General features: G+C 58.9%; 1 protein-coding gene across 2 annotated transcripts; it reads left to right on the plus strand.

Moving 5' to 3' along the window:
- The first annotated feature begins 7629 nt into the window (after nt 1-7629).
- SLC20A1 (solute carrier family 20 member 1) lies at nt 7630-16332 on the plus strand. Of its 2 annotated transcripts, none has more exons than XM_058042523.1 (11): nt 7630-7727; nt 7887-8336; nt 8424-8564; nt 8663-8748; nt 9955-10051; nt 11591-11710; nt 13210-13458; nt 13542-14091; nt 14337-14522; nt 14773-14857; nt 15676-16332. In XM_058042523.1, exons 2-11 carry the CDS (start codon nt 8027-8029, stop codon nt 15835-15837), a joined length of 1986 nt encoding a protein of 661 aa, XP_057898506.1. In that variant the 5' UTR covers nt 7630-7727; nt 7887-8026; the 3' UTR covers nt 15838-16332. The 2 variants fall into 2 exon arrangements, with proteins under 2 accessions (XP_057898506.1, XP_057898505.1); XM_058042522.1 differs by having other exon boundaries at nt 7647-7744.
- Nucleotides 16333-16398: the final 66 nt, after the last annotated feature.

Consider the following 16398-nt stretch of genomic DNA (forward strand, 5'->3'; position numbering starts at 1 on the left):
ACCCGGAGCGGCACCGGAGCGGCACCCGGAGCGGCGCCGGGAGCGGCGCGGGCCGGGCCCGGCGGGGCGGCGGGCGCGGCACCCGGAGCGGCACCGGAGCGGCACCGGGCGCGGCACCGGGCGCGGCACCAGCAGCGGCACCGGGCGCGGCACCAGCAGCGGCACCGGGCGCGGCACCCGGAGCGGCGCGAGCCGGGCCCGGCGGGGCGGCGGGAGCGGTTCCCGCGGCAGCGGCTGCGTTCGGGGCGGGGGGAGCTCCCGAGCCGTCCCCTCGCTCCGGTCCCGCTCTCTGGCCCGGTGACCCCCGCCACTGTGACCCCCCCCCCCCCCCCACTGTGGCCCGTGGGTTCATCCAGCCGTCCACAAAGGACGCACCGGATCAAAGCTACCCAAACCAAAACCGGTTCCGTCAGCCGCTCCCCTTGATCAGCACTGCGACCATCCAATCATATTTATTATTATAATAAATAATTATTATTTATTATATAAATAAATATACTTATTTAGTTATTTTGATAAATAGAGAGACTGCGCTCTGTGCTGCTGGGAGCCAAGGTCAGCCAGTTTGCTCCCAGTTTCAATCTCAGCCCCCAAGTTCTGTTTCCTTTGCTTTCCTGAGCGTGCTCCTTACTCCCTGAGGGGCCGAGTGAGCAGCTCCCTGTGCCAGCTGACAGCTGCCACTCCTTTTTGGTGACTGATGTGGGGCACCGAGGGTTTGGGATCACTCCCAGGTGTTATCAGCTCCTGACTCCTCCAGGGGAACTCCAGGAAGGGTTTGGTCCCTGCTCAGGGCAGGTGAACACCTGACACCCTCAGGCACTCCCAGGAGCACTGGGACTTGCTCTGCACACAGGTAAAGCCCCAGGTGGCCTCTGCAGAGTTTTCTAGAGCAGCTCCAGAGAAGCCTGTGTGTGCTGGGGCAGGGCTGAGTCTGGTAGCTCTGCCTGAGCTGTCTCCAGCAGCTGGGGAACATTTGGGGGGAGATGGCAGTGGAGATGGGGAACAGGAGACACTGCCGTGGAGATGGCAGAACGTTGCTGGTGGAACCCCCTGAGGTCACAAAGGGCCCTGTGGAGCCCAAAGGCAGGCCCTGCAGGTGTGCAGGGCAGGCGGGTGTCACGGCTGCTGCACCAGCAGCAGCTGCAGCATGGCACGGGCACGCTGGGCCCTGGCTCTCAGCCTGCTCCTGCTGGCCCTGCCAGCCCGGGCAGCTCCGTGGCAAGCAGAGCCCGTGGGTAGGTGGCAGCCAGGCCGGGGGTGCCCTGCAGAGCCCCGCGGGCAGCAGGGCTCGGGCTTGCCCTGACTCTCCGTCTGTGTCTCTGCAGCGCAGGAGGAGGAGGAGGAGGCGCCTGGAGAAGGCCTGGCAGGCCCCGGGGAGAGCGCCGTGCGCACGGCAGGTGTGTGGGGGTGGCTGTGCTTTGTGCAGCCCCACTGTGAGACCCCCGAGGCCCCAGCACAGCCCAGGGGATCCCCCCTCACAGCTGGGGCCCAAAGAGGTGCACGCTCCTTGGCACAGGAATGGGTTTTGTCCACTCCAAGGGTCGATTGGTCAGGCAGCTGTGCTCCCTGCACTCCCCCATCCTCTCTGTCGAGCCCCCTGAGTCCCGACCACGGGGACAGCTGCATCCTTCAGCAAAGATGGGCAAGTGCAAGAGGAAATGTGAAGGATGCCCAGGATCAGGGGGCACAGCCTGGGTGTGCTGTTCCATCAGGACAGATGGTGCTCCAGGCTATGGGGGGAGCTCCTGGGGGAGTCTGGGCGCAGCTGTGGGCGCGGGCAGGGCGTTCCCACCTTCTCAGCTGGACCCTGCACTGGAGCTGCCCTGGCACTGCAGGAGTCACTCATCACTGCTGACCGACTGCACGGCCTGAGGGCTGCTCACAGGGTATACTGGCGGCAAAATGCAACTTTATTCTCTGCATCAAGGTCCAGAGTATCAAGATGGAAGGGGACAATCTTCCGTGGAGACAACCAAAGTGCTGCATGACATCCTGAGGGAGCTGAAGACGATAGTCGGAGGTGGGCACAGGTCACTCCTGAGCAGCACAGTCGGGCAGCTGAGGTCTTGGGTGCATGGAGGGGCACACCAAAGACCCCCAGCCACACTCAGACCCTCACGGAGGGACCCTGTGGGCACTGGCGAGCTGCAAGGGTGGCCCAGAGTCTGTACTGCCAGCTGTGTCTCCGGCTGAGTCCCAGGGGCTGTGTTTGCCCCAGTCAGATCATCCCTGGCCAGAGCACAGGAGAAATTGTGGGAAGAGTCCCCAGGAGCAGGGAGCAAAGGCAGACACTGGAAGAACTGGGTCAGGGGGGTTATTAGCAATGCTCTGAGGAGAGGGAGGGTGCAGAGAGTGGGGACCTGCAGGGCCTTTGGGAGTTCCCTTGGTTTTGCTGAGGAAGCGTTGCCACCGCAGGATATTCCCTTGCTCAGGGCTGTGACCGTGTTCACAGGGGTCTGGGGGTGAGGGAAGAGACAAGGATCCAGCTCCATGTTTCAGAAGGCTGATTTATTATTTCATTTATATATTATATTAAAACTATACTAAAAGAATAGAAGAAAGGATTTCATCACAAGGCTAGCTAAGAATAGAAAAATAAAGAAAGAATGATAACAAAGGCTTGAGACTGACCAGAGAGTCTGAGCCAGCTGACTGTGATTGGCCATTAATTAGAAACCACTCTATGAGACCAGTCACAGATGCACCTGTTGCATTCCACAGCAGCAGATAACCATTGCTTACATTTTGAGGCCTCTCGGCTTCTCAGGAGGAAAAATCCTAAGGAAAGGATTTTTGCTAAAAGATGTCTGTGACCCAGAGCTGCCAGCGAGGCGGCAAAGAACACTTGGTGGCAATGGCAGCGCTGTGGCGCGAGGGCCAGCGGCGTGCGGCACGCCCCGACGCGCAGCGCTGGCCCCGCAGGAGTGAAGAGCCTGGCGCTGAGCGGTGCCATCAGCCGCAGATCGGCCGGGGACGGCGGCGCCGAGCTGGGCGCCGGGGACGGCGAGGCGGAGCCCGACACCCCCGTGCTGGGCAGGGCAGACGCCGACGCCGTGGATTCCAACTCCTTCCAGACCTACTGCATCGAGGGCATCGTGGCCATCCTCGGCTCCATGGTGCTGGGGATGGTGCTGTGCTGCGTGATCCACGTGTGGAGGAAGAGGAGGAAGTGAGCTGTGGGGCGGAGGCGAGCTGCCGGGGCAGCGCGGGGGGGCCCGAGGCGTTTGCAGCTCCGGCGAGCGGAGGCTGGTGCCGTGGGCCGGCGCGGAGCCCTCCGTGTGCCCCGCGCGGGGTGCCCGCGGCCCGGGGCGCCCCGGCTGCTCCGCACCCTCGCACCCGCCCCGTGCCCTGCAGCTCCCTCTGCCCGCAGGCGCCTCGCAGCTGCCTGAGCCAGCTCAGGGGGCCCAGGCAGCCCGACAGGAGCCAGCAGAGTGTTTGGAGAATATTTGTGTTCATAAATAAAGAGCAGCAGCACAATCAGTTGTGTTGTACTGGCAGCAAACTCACACGGGTGCCACTGTGGGTCCCCTGGGTACCGAGGGGGTGAGGGGAGCCCCACAATGCCACTGATTCTAATTGATTCTAATTTGATTTTCACTATGTGTATTATCCATGCTGTAAGCAATAGAGTGACCCTGGACATGACCCTTCGTAGTGCTTTTTGCAAATTCACATTAATTCCACCTGAATGTGAGGAAGAACTCTGTGCAGGTGGCCATTCACTGGGACAGATTGCCCAGGTTGTGGAGTCTCACCCACTTGTGATATTCCAGGACTATCTGACCACAATTCTGTGCAGTGTGCTCTGGATGACCTTGCTTGAGGAGGGAGGTGGGACCAGATGATCCCACTCTTGTCTCTTTCAGTCTTACCCACAATGTGATTTGTGTTCACTAATGCCTTTGCCAGAGACCCACCAGCACGCAGTGAGTGGAAGGGGTCTGCCATGCAGGTGAGATGGTTTCATATGCTTGGGCACCATCCCCTGGAGAAATGCATGGCAAGGAAAGGAGCTGGGGCTGACTTTGGCAGGGCTTTTTCCATCCCAGCTTACTGGAACACCAGGAAAAGGTGGGCTGCCTGTGCAGGTGTCCCCTGTGGAGCTCTGCCTGTGTCTGGCTACTGTCCAGAACACGCACTGAGTGCCTCCCAGCCTCCAGCAACTCACAGACCCAGGAATATTTTATATCTATTCTGTTCTATATCTTTTGTCACGACATATTAACACACTGTGGTTCATGCATTTATTCTGAACCAGCTTTCCTGTTGCTCCAACAAACCAAACTATTCATGAATCTGGATCGTGTGAGTTCTCACAGAACACGACTGCACTTTCAGTGCCCAGCTGGTGGCACAGGGAGGGGCCATGCAGGCACATGTGGCAGGGGCGACAGCCGTGGAACAACTTTTGGGGTGACGTAAGGAGACAGAGATCATTCAACATTTAAGTCCTGGGCAAAATGCTTGACTCGGGAAAATGAATTTTAATTTATTACCAATTAACAACCGAGTAAGACAACGTGAAGTAAGAGGATCAGTCAGGAGTGGAGCCCGGGTAGGCAGGGACACCAACAGCTGCAGTGCTGGGGGTTGCTGGTGACACCTAAGAGGTCCAGAGTGTGCCAATGAGTGCTGGGATGCCCAGTGATGCTGTTGAGCACCCGGGCATGTCCAGGGACCTGCAGGTCCAAGCCAGCACCGGGACTGGGAGTGGTGACGCCAAGCAGGTGGATTTCAGGGCACGCTCAGCATCCATCAAAGGCTCCCAGTGCAGGAGTTACAGACTAGTGTTACTGGGGTGGGGGATGCAGCCTCTGGCTCTGTAGGTGAGAGGGCCACAGGCTGGAATGTTTTCCAGGGCGTTTCCCAGCAGCTCCCAGAGTGCTGCCTTAATTGCCTTAATTGCCTCCAGTGTCACAGTGCCACCGCTCAGGGTGGGGCTCACTGCAGGGGTGAGGCTGACAAAGGTCTGAGGGTCCCCTCCCAGCGCTGGGAACCTGCAGTGCACTGTCCTGGGGCCGCCCAGGTGCTCCTCCCCAGCACATCCTTGGCCCCGAGTCCATCTCTTCAGTTCTGTCACCTGTGCAAGGTTTGTACCCCTCTGTGCCCCCTGCAAGGCCCTTCCACGCCTGGTCCCACACCTGCACACTTTGTGCTGTGCCCCATTGTGTCGCTTTGATGTTTTAAGATTTTCTAAGCCTTCTGATGTTGACATTCTTGTAGCGAACTTTCTCACACACTTTCTCTAAATAACTCGTTGTTTTGCATTCCTTTATGAAGAAGTTGATAGACTGTGGTTTGTCCAGTGTCACCCTCCAGTCCACTATCACTCTTAGAAAACTGTAAATGCTAGAGTCAGAAAATAAACTTCCCTTTTTTCTTCACCTTGAGAACAGTGGAGTGCACTTGTATTCTTTTGTGTCCTATAGTGACATCCCATGTTTGGTGCTGCACCCCATGTACCTGTGGCTGCACCTGCATGCCCAGTGCCGCTCCCCAGACGTGCCCCTACCCCTGCAGGGGTGCAGACACACCTGGATCCCTTCCCAGCTTTGGGGGTACAGGGTTATGGCATCTGGGGGCCCACAACATGGATCCTACCAGCTTCATCCAGGGACTCCTGCCAGTTTCCTCCCCAGTTCACGCACCTAGGGCAGGAATGTGGAGTGGGGACAGGGGAAAGGTGTGGGCTCACGCCTGCTAATGCTCTGGGGAGCTGAGAGTGCAGGGGTCCCCAGGCCGAGGTACACATCCCTCCTTCCCCCAGGCCCAGCTGTGGCTCTGTGCAGGCAGTGCGGCACGTGGCCCTGGGGACACAGGGCCCACGGGGACACGGGCTGGACTCTGCCCGGGTGACGCAGGGGCAGTCATGCAGCAGGGCTGGGGCAGCCTGGCCGCTTCCCGGGCACCAGGGGCCACCTGCAGCACTGCGTCCCCATGACGTGGTGGTGTGCCAGCCCCAGGTGCTGACCCGTGCGGCGGCACAGCCCCTGGCCACACACCCCAGCTTCCCGTGCCGGCTGACCCCTGCCCCGGGGCTGCCTCTGAGCACTGAGCCGTGCTTCCTGCTGGGCAACGATCACCCCAGATGGGAAGGGGAGAGGGGCTCCCCCAGCTCAGGGCACACGTGTGCCCCAGTGTGGGCCTGGGCATGTGGGGCTGGCTGTGCACACACATCCACAGCTGCTGCACGCCAAGGGGCTCACCGCTGCCGTGCCACCCAGGCTGGGGGGACCCTGCACGACCTCCTGGGAACCGCCTGGGACCTTGCAGGATCCCCTGAGCTGACACACTCAGCTGTGGATCTGGTGCTGTGGTTGATCCTGGGGGAACTGGTTTCAGTCCCCACCTGTGGTCCTTGCCAGGCCGGTGGGGACTCCTGGGCCGGTGCTGGTCTCAACCAGTGCAAGCACTAGGCCTGTGTGTGATGCCAGTTCAGAGATGGAGTGGGACTGAGCACACTGGAGAGGGACTGAGCACACTGGAGAGGGACTGAGCCACACTGGAGAGGGACTGAGCCACACTGGAGAGGGACTGAGCCAAACTGGAGAGGGACTGAGCCACAATGGAGTGGGACTGAGCACACTGGAGAGGAACTGAGCCACAATGGAGTGGGACTGAGCCACAATGGAGTGGGACTGAGCACACTGGAGAGGGACTGAGCCACAATGGAGTGGGACTGAGCCACAATGGAGTGGGACTGAGCCACACTGGAGTGGGACTGAGCCAAACTGGAGTGGGACTGAGCCACACTGGAGAGGGACTGAGCCAAACTGGAGAGGGACAGAGCCACACTGGAGTGGGACTGAGCCACAATGGAGTGGGACTGAGCCACACTGGAGAAGGGACTGAGCACACTGGAGAGGGACTGAGCCAAACTGGAGTGGGACTGAGCACACTGGAGAGGGACTGAGCCACACTGGAGTGCCAGCCCCGTGGCCAGTAGCTCCTTGCCCACCTGGGCTGGCTCAGGCTGGTCATGCTGGAGCTGAGCAGAGCAGTTCCATACCTGGGCCAGCCCCACATCTGTGCCAAAGCGAGTCGAGCTGTGCTGCAGCCCAGCCTTGGCCCTCACACCTGCTGGCCTGTGCCCGTGCCACACTGGAGCAGAGTCCACATCGGTGGCAAGCCGTGCCAGATGTGCCCGGCCAGGCCATGCTGAGCCAGCACCGGTGCCGGGCCATACTGTGCTGGTGCCGGGCCATGCCATGCCATGCCATGCCATGCCATGCCATGCCATGCCATGCCATGCCATGCCATGCCAGTCCTGGTGCCATGCCATGCCGTACCGGTACCGGGCCATGCCGTACTGGTGCCGGTGCCGGGCCATGCTATGCCATGCAGTGCCGGTTCCGGTGCCGGTTCCGGTGCCGGTTCCGGTGCCGTCCCTCCCGAGGCACACCGGGCGCGCACGTGGTTCTCCGGCGCGCTGCCCGCGCGGGGGGGCGGGGCCGGGCTCGGTCTCCGTGCTCGGCGCTGCCCAATGGCGGCGCGGCCCCGCCCCTTCCCCCGGAGCGCGGGCCAATGGGCAGCGAGGGCGGGGCGGGGCCGGACAGGGGCGGGGCCGCGGTCACGCGGGGGCGGGGGGCGGTGTTAAAGGCGCCGCGCGCTGTGGCCGCCTTGGACCGGGCGGCGGCACCGACGGGCACCGACCGGCACCGAGGGAGGGCAGCGGGGCCCGGGCGGCAGCGCATCCGAGCGGCACCGCACGCGGCTGGGCATTTCCGGTTAGCGCGGCGCGGCGGTGAGCGGCGGTGACGGGCAGGGGCGGGCCCACGCACGCATGGCGGCGGGAGGGGGCGGTGGCGCGCGCGGGAGCGGCCGTTGCCGGCGGCGGGAAGGGCCGGTTCCGGTGCTCGGCCCGCTCAGCTCTGTCCTTCCCGCAGGATGAGGAGCGGCGCGGACCATGGCGCGGCAGCCGGCCCCCAGCCCCTGCGACCCACGGGCCCCTAGGACGTCGCGGTGTCCCCGAGCCCTATAGCGATCCCTCTATTTAATTTTGTACCTAATTTATTAACCCATCGCCATGGAGCCGACCCCCGCGGTGCCCGCCGCCCCGATGACCGACTTCCTCTGGATGCTGGTCCTGGGCTTCATCATCGCCTTCGTGCTGGCCTTCTCTGTCGGTGCGAACGACGTGGCCAACTCGTTCGGCACGGCCGTGGGCTCGGGGGTGGTGACCCTGCGGCAGGCCTGCATCCTGGCCAGCATCTTCGAGACGGTGGGCTCCGTGCTGCTGGGGGCCAAGGTCAGCGAGACCATCCGCAAGGGCCTGATCGATGTCGAGATGTACAACTCCACACTGCTGATGGCAGGCTCGATCAGCGCCATGTCCGGTGAGGAGCGGGGAGGTCACGGTGGAGGGGCACTGTGTCCCGGGATGCCCTGGTGATGGCTTTCTTAGCAGGCTGCTTCTTCTCCAGGATCTGCTGTGTGGCAGCTGATGGCTTCATTCTTGAAGCTCCCCATTTCTGGAACCCACTGCATCGTTGGAGCCACCATTGGCTTCTCACTGGTGGCCAAAGGGCAGGAAGGTGTCAAGTGGTCTGAATTGCTGAAGATTGGTAAGTGCAGCAGCAGGACCACCCCAGACACGGACCCCGTGTGTCCCTGGGCTTCCTTTTCCAGCAGCAGGATACTGATTGTGCCTCCCACTTTCTAGTGTTGTCCTGGTTCATCTCACCCCTTCTTTCGGGCATCATGTCTGCTATCCTGTTCTTCCTCGTCCAGAGGTTCATCCTCTGTAAGGTAAGGGCTGTCTGCCCTGTTTTCTGATGCTCTGGGGCTCTGGGCTGCTCTCAGTGGGCTTGTTGGTTGGCTTATGGCCACCAGTATTTCTCCTGGCACATCCTGGAGTGTCTGTGTTGGCATCAGGGGAGCCCTTTGGGAGCTGAAGACTGAGAAAATGGGGCCTGTGGCCACTCCACAGAGTGGACTTGGAGGGTTTGGGGCATCACCTTCCCTCTGAAACGTGGGAGTTGTCTTGCCTGGCTTCAGCAGGAACAGCCCTGTTTCCCAGTAATGAAGTAGTAGCTCAGAATTGATAAGACCAGAGCTGTCAGCTGGGCTTTTCCAAAATCCTGGTGTAAGGGGTTTTTTTTCTATGGGGTAGGCTGCAGGTAAAGGTGTTTATCCACAGCCATGGCATTCCTCAGCTAGCAGGGACAGAATTGTTCCCGAGGCTGGGGAAACCACATTCCTGAGACCCCAACTATGCAGAGAAACTCCAGTATTCTTTTCTGCATATCTCACGTTAAATTCCTTTAAGTTTTACCTCTAACAATTGAAGAGATGTTAAGATCTTATCAGTGGCAGCCCTTTAGAACAGCTCAGCGTCACCACTGTCACAGTAACCTTGTGTAACCAGCCTCCCAAAGCGTGGCTGGCCCTGTCACGCTCCGTCCTGGTGCTCGGGCTGCTTGGCATTCAGGGAGGCTTGGTGTGCTTGTCCTGATGCCAAATCCCAATTGCTGGGCAGCAGCGGGGATTAAACACTCCTTCGGCTGGGGTGAGGGCCTTGCTGCCAGGTATGTGGTCCAATAAGCTCCTTTGTGACTAATGGACTTTTTATTTTGTTCAAGTCAGCTGAAAAGGGGCAAAAGCTTTGGAAGTTATTGGAGAGTTGAAAGAGAAATGTAAGTGGAGGTGGCACTTTGGGGAGCCAGGGAAAGGATTCAGAAGCCAGGTAGCGATGAGTTGTTCCAGGCCTGGGAGTGCTGGAAGCCTTGGCTGGGCCTGCCCTAGCTCTGTGGGGAGCCTTGTGGGATCCAGGTGTTGTGGGACCTCCTGCCCTCCATGTGACTGGGGGCTGTTCCCTAAAGGCTGTTGGGAGCTGTTGTCTGTAGGCGACTGAGGGCACAAACCCCTTCTGGAGAGGATCTGTTGCTGAGCTGCTCCTGGGCTGCTGCACAGTCCCCGGTGTGCCTCTCTGCAGCACTGCTCTGTGTTTTCCAGGCAGATCCTGTTCCCAACGGCCTGCGAGCTTTGCCCGTCTTCTACGCTTGCACTGTGGGAATCAACCTCTTCTCCATCATGTACACTGGGGCGCCCTGTAAGTGCACAGCAAATGCTTCAACCTGAATTTTGAAATTCTTTCCAAAGCCTCCATTAAATGCACGATTTACCCCTTTTTTGCTTTACAGGGCTGAGATCTCCTAGAAGGCGGCTGGCCTGTGCCGGTTACGGAAGGCGGCAGGCTAGCCTGCACTGTCTGGGCTAGGTAGTTGCCCAGCCAAAGAGACCTGCTCAAACTAAACTCCTCCAGACCTTTCTCCTTAGACTTCCCAGGATTGGCCAATAACATGGCTTCCCCTTCCCTTCTCTTACCTGTGCTAAAACTCAGGTATCTGCTGGCTGCCAGCAGTGGGGCTAGGAGCAGGGATGGGGCTGTGCCTCCTGCTTCATCCTGTCCCTAAAATCGAGCTAATTACTCTTGTCCAGAAGAGCTGGCCTGTGTGCTGCAGAGTCTGAGCTTCAAGTGGAAAAGCCAAGCTAGGATGCTGTGTGGCAGGGGACAGGTCAGGAGCAGGACTGAGGGAGGGCTCAGCAGGGACAGGTGGATTTGCCCGCAGAGCCAGAGGCTCCGTCACCTCCGTTGTTTGCTGGGATGACTCGGCCTGAGCTGTTTTCTGGTGTCAGCGTGGGTTTCCTGTTGTGGAGGAGCCTCTGGAGGTGGGATGCGGGCAGGCAGTGCTGGCTCTGGCAGGGTTTGCTCTGTAAACAGTGGCTGGAAAATTTTTTTGAGGGATGTCAGCTTCCCCTTGCCTGGGCTCTGCAACGTGGGGGAGAGGAGGACAGGCCTGCAGTGGTGCTGCTGGGGGCACTGGGGCTGCTCCCAAATCACTTGATTAGTTGGCATGTCCAAAGTGGATCTGTGTTTATCCTGAGCCCTGAACTGCTGAGTGAGCTCTAGGTTGCTTGAGCACAGGGTTTGCAGGCAGACCTGTGCCTGCTGGAGGTGTCTGGACTGCTTCAGGAGCAATAAGGCACTGCCTGCAGCAGCAAATGCAGGGTTTGGATAGTCACAAGCACTCGATGCCCTGCCTGGGCTTGTGTGATGCCAGTCCTCTGCTCAAAGTCAGGCTGCCTGTGAGAATGCTCCTAAGTGGGTCATGTATCACCTCAGATGCCATGAAGCCCAAATTGCCATTGACTCCTGGAGCAAAAGAGCTGCCCTCCCAGCAGCTGCAAGGGCTGGAGAACTCCAGGGTGGGAGCAGCCCAGCGTCTGTGTCCTCTCCAGAGCAGGGAAGCAGCACTGGCGCTGCAGCAGCCACACTGGGAGGTGTTTTTTCCTTTGACATTGCAGCAAATGAGGAGACAAGAGCTGTGTGGAGCCTGGGGCATGCACCACTCTGTACAGGGCTTGGCTGGGGGAAGGGGCTGTGAAGGGTCAGCTGCTGATGGGAATGTGACCTGTGGGGCTGAGAGCATAGGTCAGTCATCCCTTCCCAGCAGTGCTTCTCCCTGGCCGGTGGATTAGCTCAGGGCTGTTGCAGGTGATGGTGAGCCTGTGCCTGGGAAAACCAAAGTCATATATCGAGGAGGGTTTTGCCCAGAGGTTTTCAAAGATCCGTTGTTTTATTTCCTAGTGCTGGGCTTTGACAAACTTCCTCTGTGGGGTATCCTCCTAATTTCGGCGGGGAGTGCTGTTGTCTGTGCTCTCGTCGTCTGGTTCTTTGTATGTCCGAGAATGAAGAAGAAAATCGACCGTAAGTACCACGTCCCTCTGCAATCCTCGGGAAGGGCACGCTCTGGCTAACCCACTTCTCTTCCCAGTGGGAGATCCCATTAGCTCTGGGGCTGTTATTAACAGAATCCTCCTCTTCACTCAGGGATTAACCTGCTCTGAGTCACTGGGGCACGCAGCGGGCTGGGCTCTGCCTGCTCCTTACCCAGGCACCCAGACCCTCCAGGAGCAGCTGTTGTGCTGCTGAGCAGTGTCTGGGGCTGACTGATCTGCAGGGTGGTCTCTCCTGGAGCTGTGGGCAGTGTCAGACAGCTTGTCCCACTCTAATAGAGGAGAGAGAAGGCAAGAGACAACGTGCCTGTTGTAACCTTTAATCTTCTCATACCTGCTGAGCAATCCTTGGCCTGGCTGATGCAGATCACAAGTTTAAAGCTGACGAAATCCTTTGCCTGTAGCAAAAAAACCCAAAACACTCTATTGAAAGGCATCCAAAGGATCAGCCTGGAGCTCTGCCTCCAGAGCAGTACTTGGAACTGCATGTGGTCCTGAATATCAATGATGTGTGCAGGCTGGGGCCTTGGGAGTTGGTGATGAGGGGATGTCCCTGTTGTGCTGGTGTAATTGGGGTGCGACTAACAGCTTTATGGCTGCTCTTGGCAATTCTCCAGCTGTTTAAGTTAACTCCTGCCTGTGAGGTGAGGTGGGCTCTTCTGCCTGTCAGGCATGCTATGCTTCCTGCCTGCCCACAGCATCCCTGCGAGGATGTGGGCATGCAGGGAGAGACAGCTCTGCTAGGACTAGATGCCAGGATGGAGAGTTGATGCCACAACCCAGCCCTTGAGGCAAACAAAGTGACAGGGAAATGGTCATGTTTATGACAAGAAGGTGGTTTTGGTTGTTGTCTGAAGGAGCTGACCTCATGTTTTCACCTGGAAAAAACATGCTTTTACTGTTAGAGGCGGAGAACAGCCTCAGGTTCCACAGCTTGGTGCTTCTGGTTTGGCTGCCCAGGGTGGACAGGAAACCAGGCTGCCTTTTGGGGGTGGAGGCCAGCTCCTGTTTGGGTTTGTCATCCAGTGGAAGCTGGAGAGGAGCCCAGGCTGGAGCTGCTGGGCTGGTAGAGGAGCTGGGCTCTTCTGGGCGCCTCTCTGTCAGCTTCAGGGGTCATAGCCGCTCCAGAAGTGGGTCCAGAGCATCCCACTGCCCACAGAGATGGGACAAACATGGCCCAAAGAGGAACCTCTGCACTAGACATTACCGACATAAAAGCCCCATAATGGTGTTCACCACACCTCGTGTGGGTGGGGGTGTCTAAAAATAAGGGATGAGCTGGCTTAGATGGTTTGGCTGTTGTGCCCGGGACAAGGTGTGACTGTCCAGCAGTTTCCAAAGTTCAGGATGTGGAGGCGCTGTAAATTTTATTTGGCTGCCATAAATCTGAGTGGCAAGGGGTGTGGGCTTGCTGCTGGCATTCGGTGCAGTGGTGGAAAGGGGTTTGATGGCGGCTGCCCCTCTTTGCAGGAGAGATAAAATCAAGTCCTTCTGAAAGCCCCTTGATGGAGAAGAATGTTTGCCCAAAGGAGGAGCAAGAGGAGGCCAAGATGGCCTTGGAAGATGCCAAGGGCCCTGCTGCTGATGCAGGGTCAGCCGTCCCGCCCCGGGCAGCGGGGGAGGAGAGGATGGTCTCCTTCAACCTGGGGGAGCTGGAGGAGGCCCCAGAGCAGGAGAGGCTTCCCAGCCTCGACCTGAAGGAAACAAGCATTGACAGTGGTGAGTAGCAGGGGGTGATTGGGGTGCTGAGAGTCCCCCAGCCCAGGTACCCGTGGTGCTAACCCCGCTGTCCCCCCTGGCAGGAGCTGTGCGGCTGCCCAACGGCAACCTGGTGCACCTGAGCCAGGCAGTGGGCCACCAGCTGGGCTCAGGGGGGCAGTACCAGTACCACACTGTGCACAAGGACTCCGGCCTCTACAAGGAGCTGCTGCACAAGCTGCACCTGGCCAAGATGGGGGACTGCATGGGGGACTCTGGGGACAAGCCCCTGCGGCGCAATAACAGCTATACCTCCTACACCATGGCCATCTGTGGCATGCCCCTGGACTCTCTGCGGGCCAGGGACGTCGAGGAGGGGGAGAAGCTCAGCTGGTCTGTGGTGGACACAAAGAAGAGGGTCCGCATGGACAGCTACACCAGCTACTGCAACGCAGTGGCGGACGCACACCCGGCTGCAGACGTGGACCTGAACACAGCCCAGGCAGAGCTGGGGGCTGCTGACCGCAAGGGCAGCGCCGGCTCCCTGGAAGAGTGGCACGAGCAGGACAAGCCTGAGGTGTCTCTGCTCTTCCAGTTCTTGCAGATCCTCACAGCCTGTTTTGGCTCCTTTGCTCATGGTGGCAATGATGTCAGGTCAGTGGAGTTGTGGGAGCCAGGGAGGCTACTAGCTGGGGCTAGTGCTCACAGAATCATGGAATTACAAAATGGTTTGGGGTGGAAGGGATCTTAAATACCTTGTTCCAACCCTCTGCCATGGATGTGTTCCTCTTGACCCGGTTGTTCTACGTGCCATCCAACCTGGCCTTGAACACTTCCAGGGATGTTCTATCTTTCCAAGAGCCTCTGGCCCTCTAGACCAGTTCCTCTTTCTCTTCCAGCAACGCCATTGGGCCCCTGGTTGCACTCTTCCTGGTCTATCAGACGGGCGATGTGGCTACCAAGGTGGCAACTCCCATCTGGCTGCTTCTCTATGGGGGTGCAGGGATTTGCATTGGCTTGTGGGTCTGGGGAAGGAGAGTCATCCAGACGATGGGGAAGGACCTGACTCCCATCACACCATCCAGGTAAGGGCTACCATGGAGCAGAGGGGAGGCTCCGTGCAGCCTAAGAGCTGCATTCTGCTCCAGGAGCCCCTTTCCATTCTCTCCTGGGGGTTTCAGTGGTGGAGCTGGGATGTGTGGGGCTCCAACACCTTGCTGCATCCTGGGGGGTTCATCTGGGGGCTGCAGAGCCAAGCAGTGCTGCCTTGAGCTGAGCCCACGGTGTTTTGGGGTATCCAGTGCCCCCATTCCGATCTGCTCTCTGTCCCTGCAGCGGCTTCAGCATCGAACTGGCCTCAGCGCTGACGGTGGTCACTGCCTCCAATGTTGGCCTCCCAATCAGCACAACCCACTGCAAGGTAGGAGGGCTACCAGGGGCATGGCTTTGGCTTGGTGTGAGCACAGAGTTCCCAGCTCTTGGTGCTCACAGGGCTGAGCTGTGTGGGAGGCCCCACTGGGCCACTGGCCACTGTCAGTCCCAGCTCTGCCGCTTGCATCTCAATGTGAGGTGACAGCGGCTGCCCAGCCTCGAGGTGGGCCCCTGGGGCACTTGGGAGGTGATGGCAGAACAAAACCCCTTTCATGGTCCCCTAGGCTCTTGCCAAGAGGCCATGGGAACCCGAGTGCTGCGGGATCCTGGTCCCGTCACCCCTCTGTGTTACAGAGCTTGCAAGGGTTTTCAGGGTGAAGAGAGAGGCGAGAATGTTGACCTCATGTTCAGAAGGCTTGATTTAATATTTTATGATATATATTACATTATTAATGTTCTAAAAAGAATAGAAGGAGAGTTCTCAGAAGCTACTAAGCTAAGAGTAAAAAAGGAATGAATAACAAAAGAGCTCGGTCTTTGATTGGCCCTTAATTGTACACATCCAATGTGGGCCAATCACAGGTGCACCTGTTGCATTCCACAGCAGCAGATAACCATTGTTTACAATCCCTTTTCTGGGGCCTCAGCTTCCCAGAAGGAAAAATCCTAATGAAAGGATTTTTATGAAAAGATGTCGTTGACACCTCTGGGCTGGCAGCTCCTTGCCCTGCACTCCCTGCCTGCGCTCTGTGCGGTGCCCACAGGCCGGGGCAGGACCCAGGGCTGTGCCCGAGGGGTGGAGGAGTGCGTGTTTGGGGGGTGCAGAGGGCTGCTCTGGTGCTGAACGTGCCCCGGCTCCTCGTGCAGGTGGGCTCAGTCGTCTCGGTGGGCTGGCTGCGCTCCAGGAAGGCGGTGGACTGGCGCCTCTTCCGAAACATCTTCATGGCCTGGTTCGTCACCGTCCCCATCTCCGGCCTCATCAGCGCTGCCATCATGGCTGTCTTCAAGTTCGCTGTCCTGGAGGTGTGAGGGACCAGGGTCCCACTGCTCCTGCTTCCCACTGCTGTCCTCCCTCAAGGAGCCACCGAGGCTGCCTGCTGTGGGGTGGCAGCTGCGCCCATCTGCGCATAGTGCTGTCACTGAAGTATCTTTTTTTTTTTTTTTAATATAACTGTCTTGGCGCTAACACTGTGGGGGTGCACTGCCAGGGCTGTATGTGCCCCCAGGTGACCCTCCTGATCTGCTGTAGCTGTAGATAAGCAGTTACTGGGGGCCACTTTCTCACTTCTACCGATCCCCTGGCAATGATTTTTGGGGGAAGGACAGAGGTTGGTCCTTGCCTGCCCTGGAACAAAGGGCCGGGGAGTCGTGGGGTGCCCCTCTTGCAGGCTGTGCAGTGTTCAGCTTTGCCTCCATTGCGTAGTGCTGTGGACACCATCCTGCTCGGGGGCCCGGGGGAGCTGCCCTCTGGCCCCCTGTCACTGCTGCTACCTCGGACTTAATAAAGATTTCCTTGGGATGCCAGTGCTGCCTGTGGTTCTGGGGATTTTGGACACGGCGGGGGCCCCAAATGCTGCCCCACAGCCCTCG

Source organism: Melospiza georgiana, chromosome 31 (genome assembly GCF_028018845.1).
Source record: "Melospiza georgiana isolate bMelGeo1 chromosome 31, bMelGeo1.pri, whole genome shotgun sequence".
Lineage (NCBI taxonomy): Eukaryota > Metazoa > Chordata > Aves > Passeriformes > Passerellidae > Melospiza > Melospiza georgiana.

What these genes read in the sequence shown, in the direction of transcription:
- SLC20A1 (XM_058042523.1), top strand. Translation starts at nt 8,027, where the DNA reads ATGGAGCCGACCCCCGCGGTGCCCGCCGCCCCGATGACCGACTTCCTC. An exon ending in GTCTGAATTGCTGAAGATTG is followed by an intron (nt 8,565 to 8,662) that starts GTAAGTGCAGCA and finishes CCCACTTTCTAG; the next exon opens with TGTTGTCCTGGTTCATCTCA. An exon ending in CATGTACACTGGGGCGCCCT is followed by an intron (nt 10,052 to 11,590) that starts GTAAGTGCACAG and finishes TTTATTTCCTAG; the next exon opens with TGCTGGGCTTTGACAAACTT.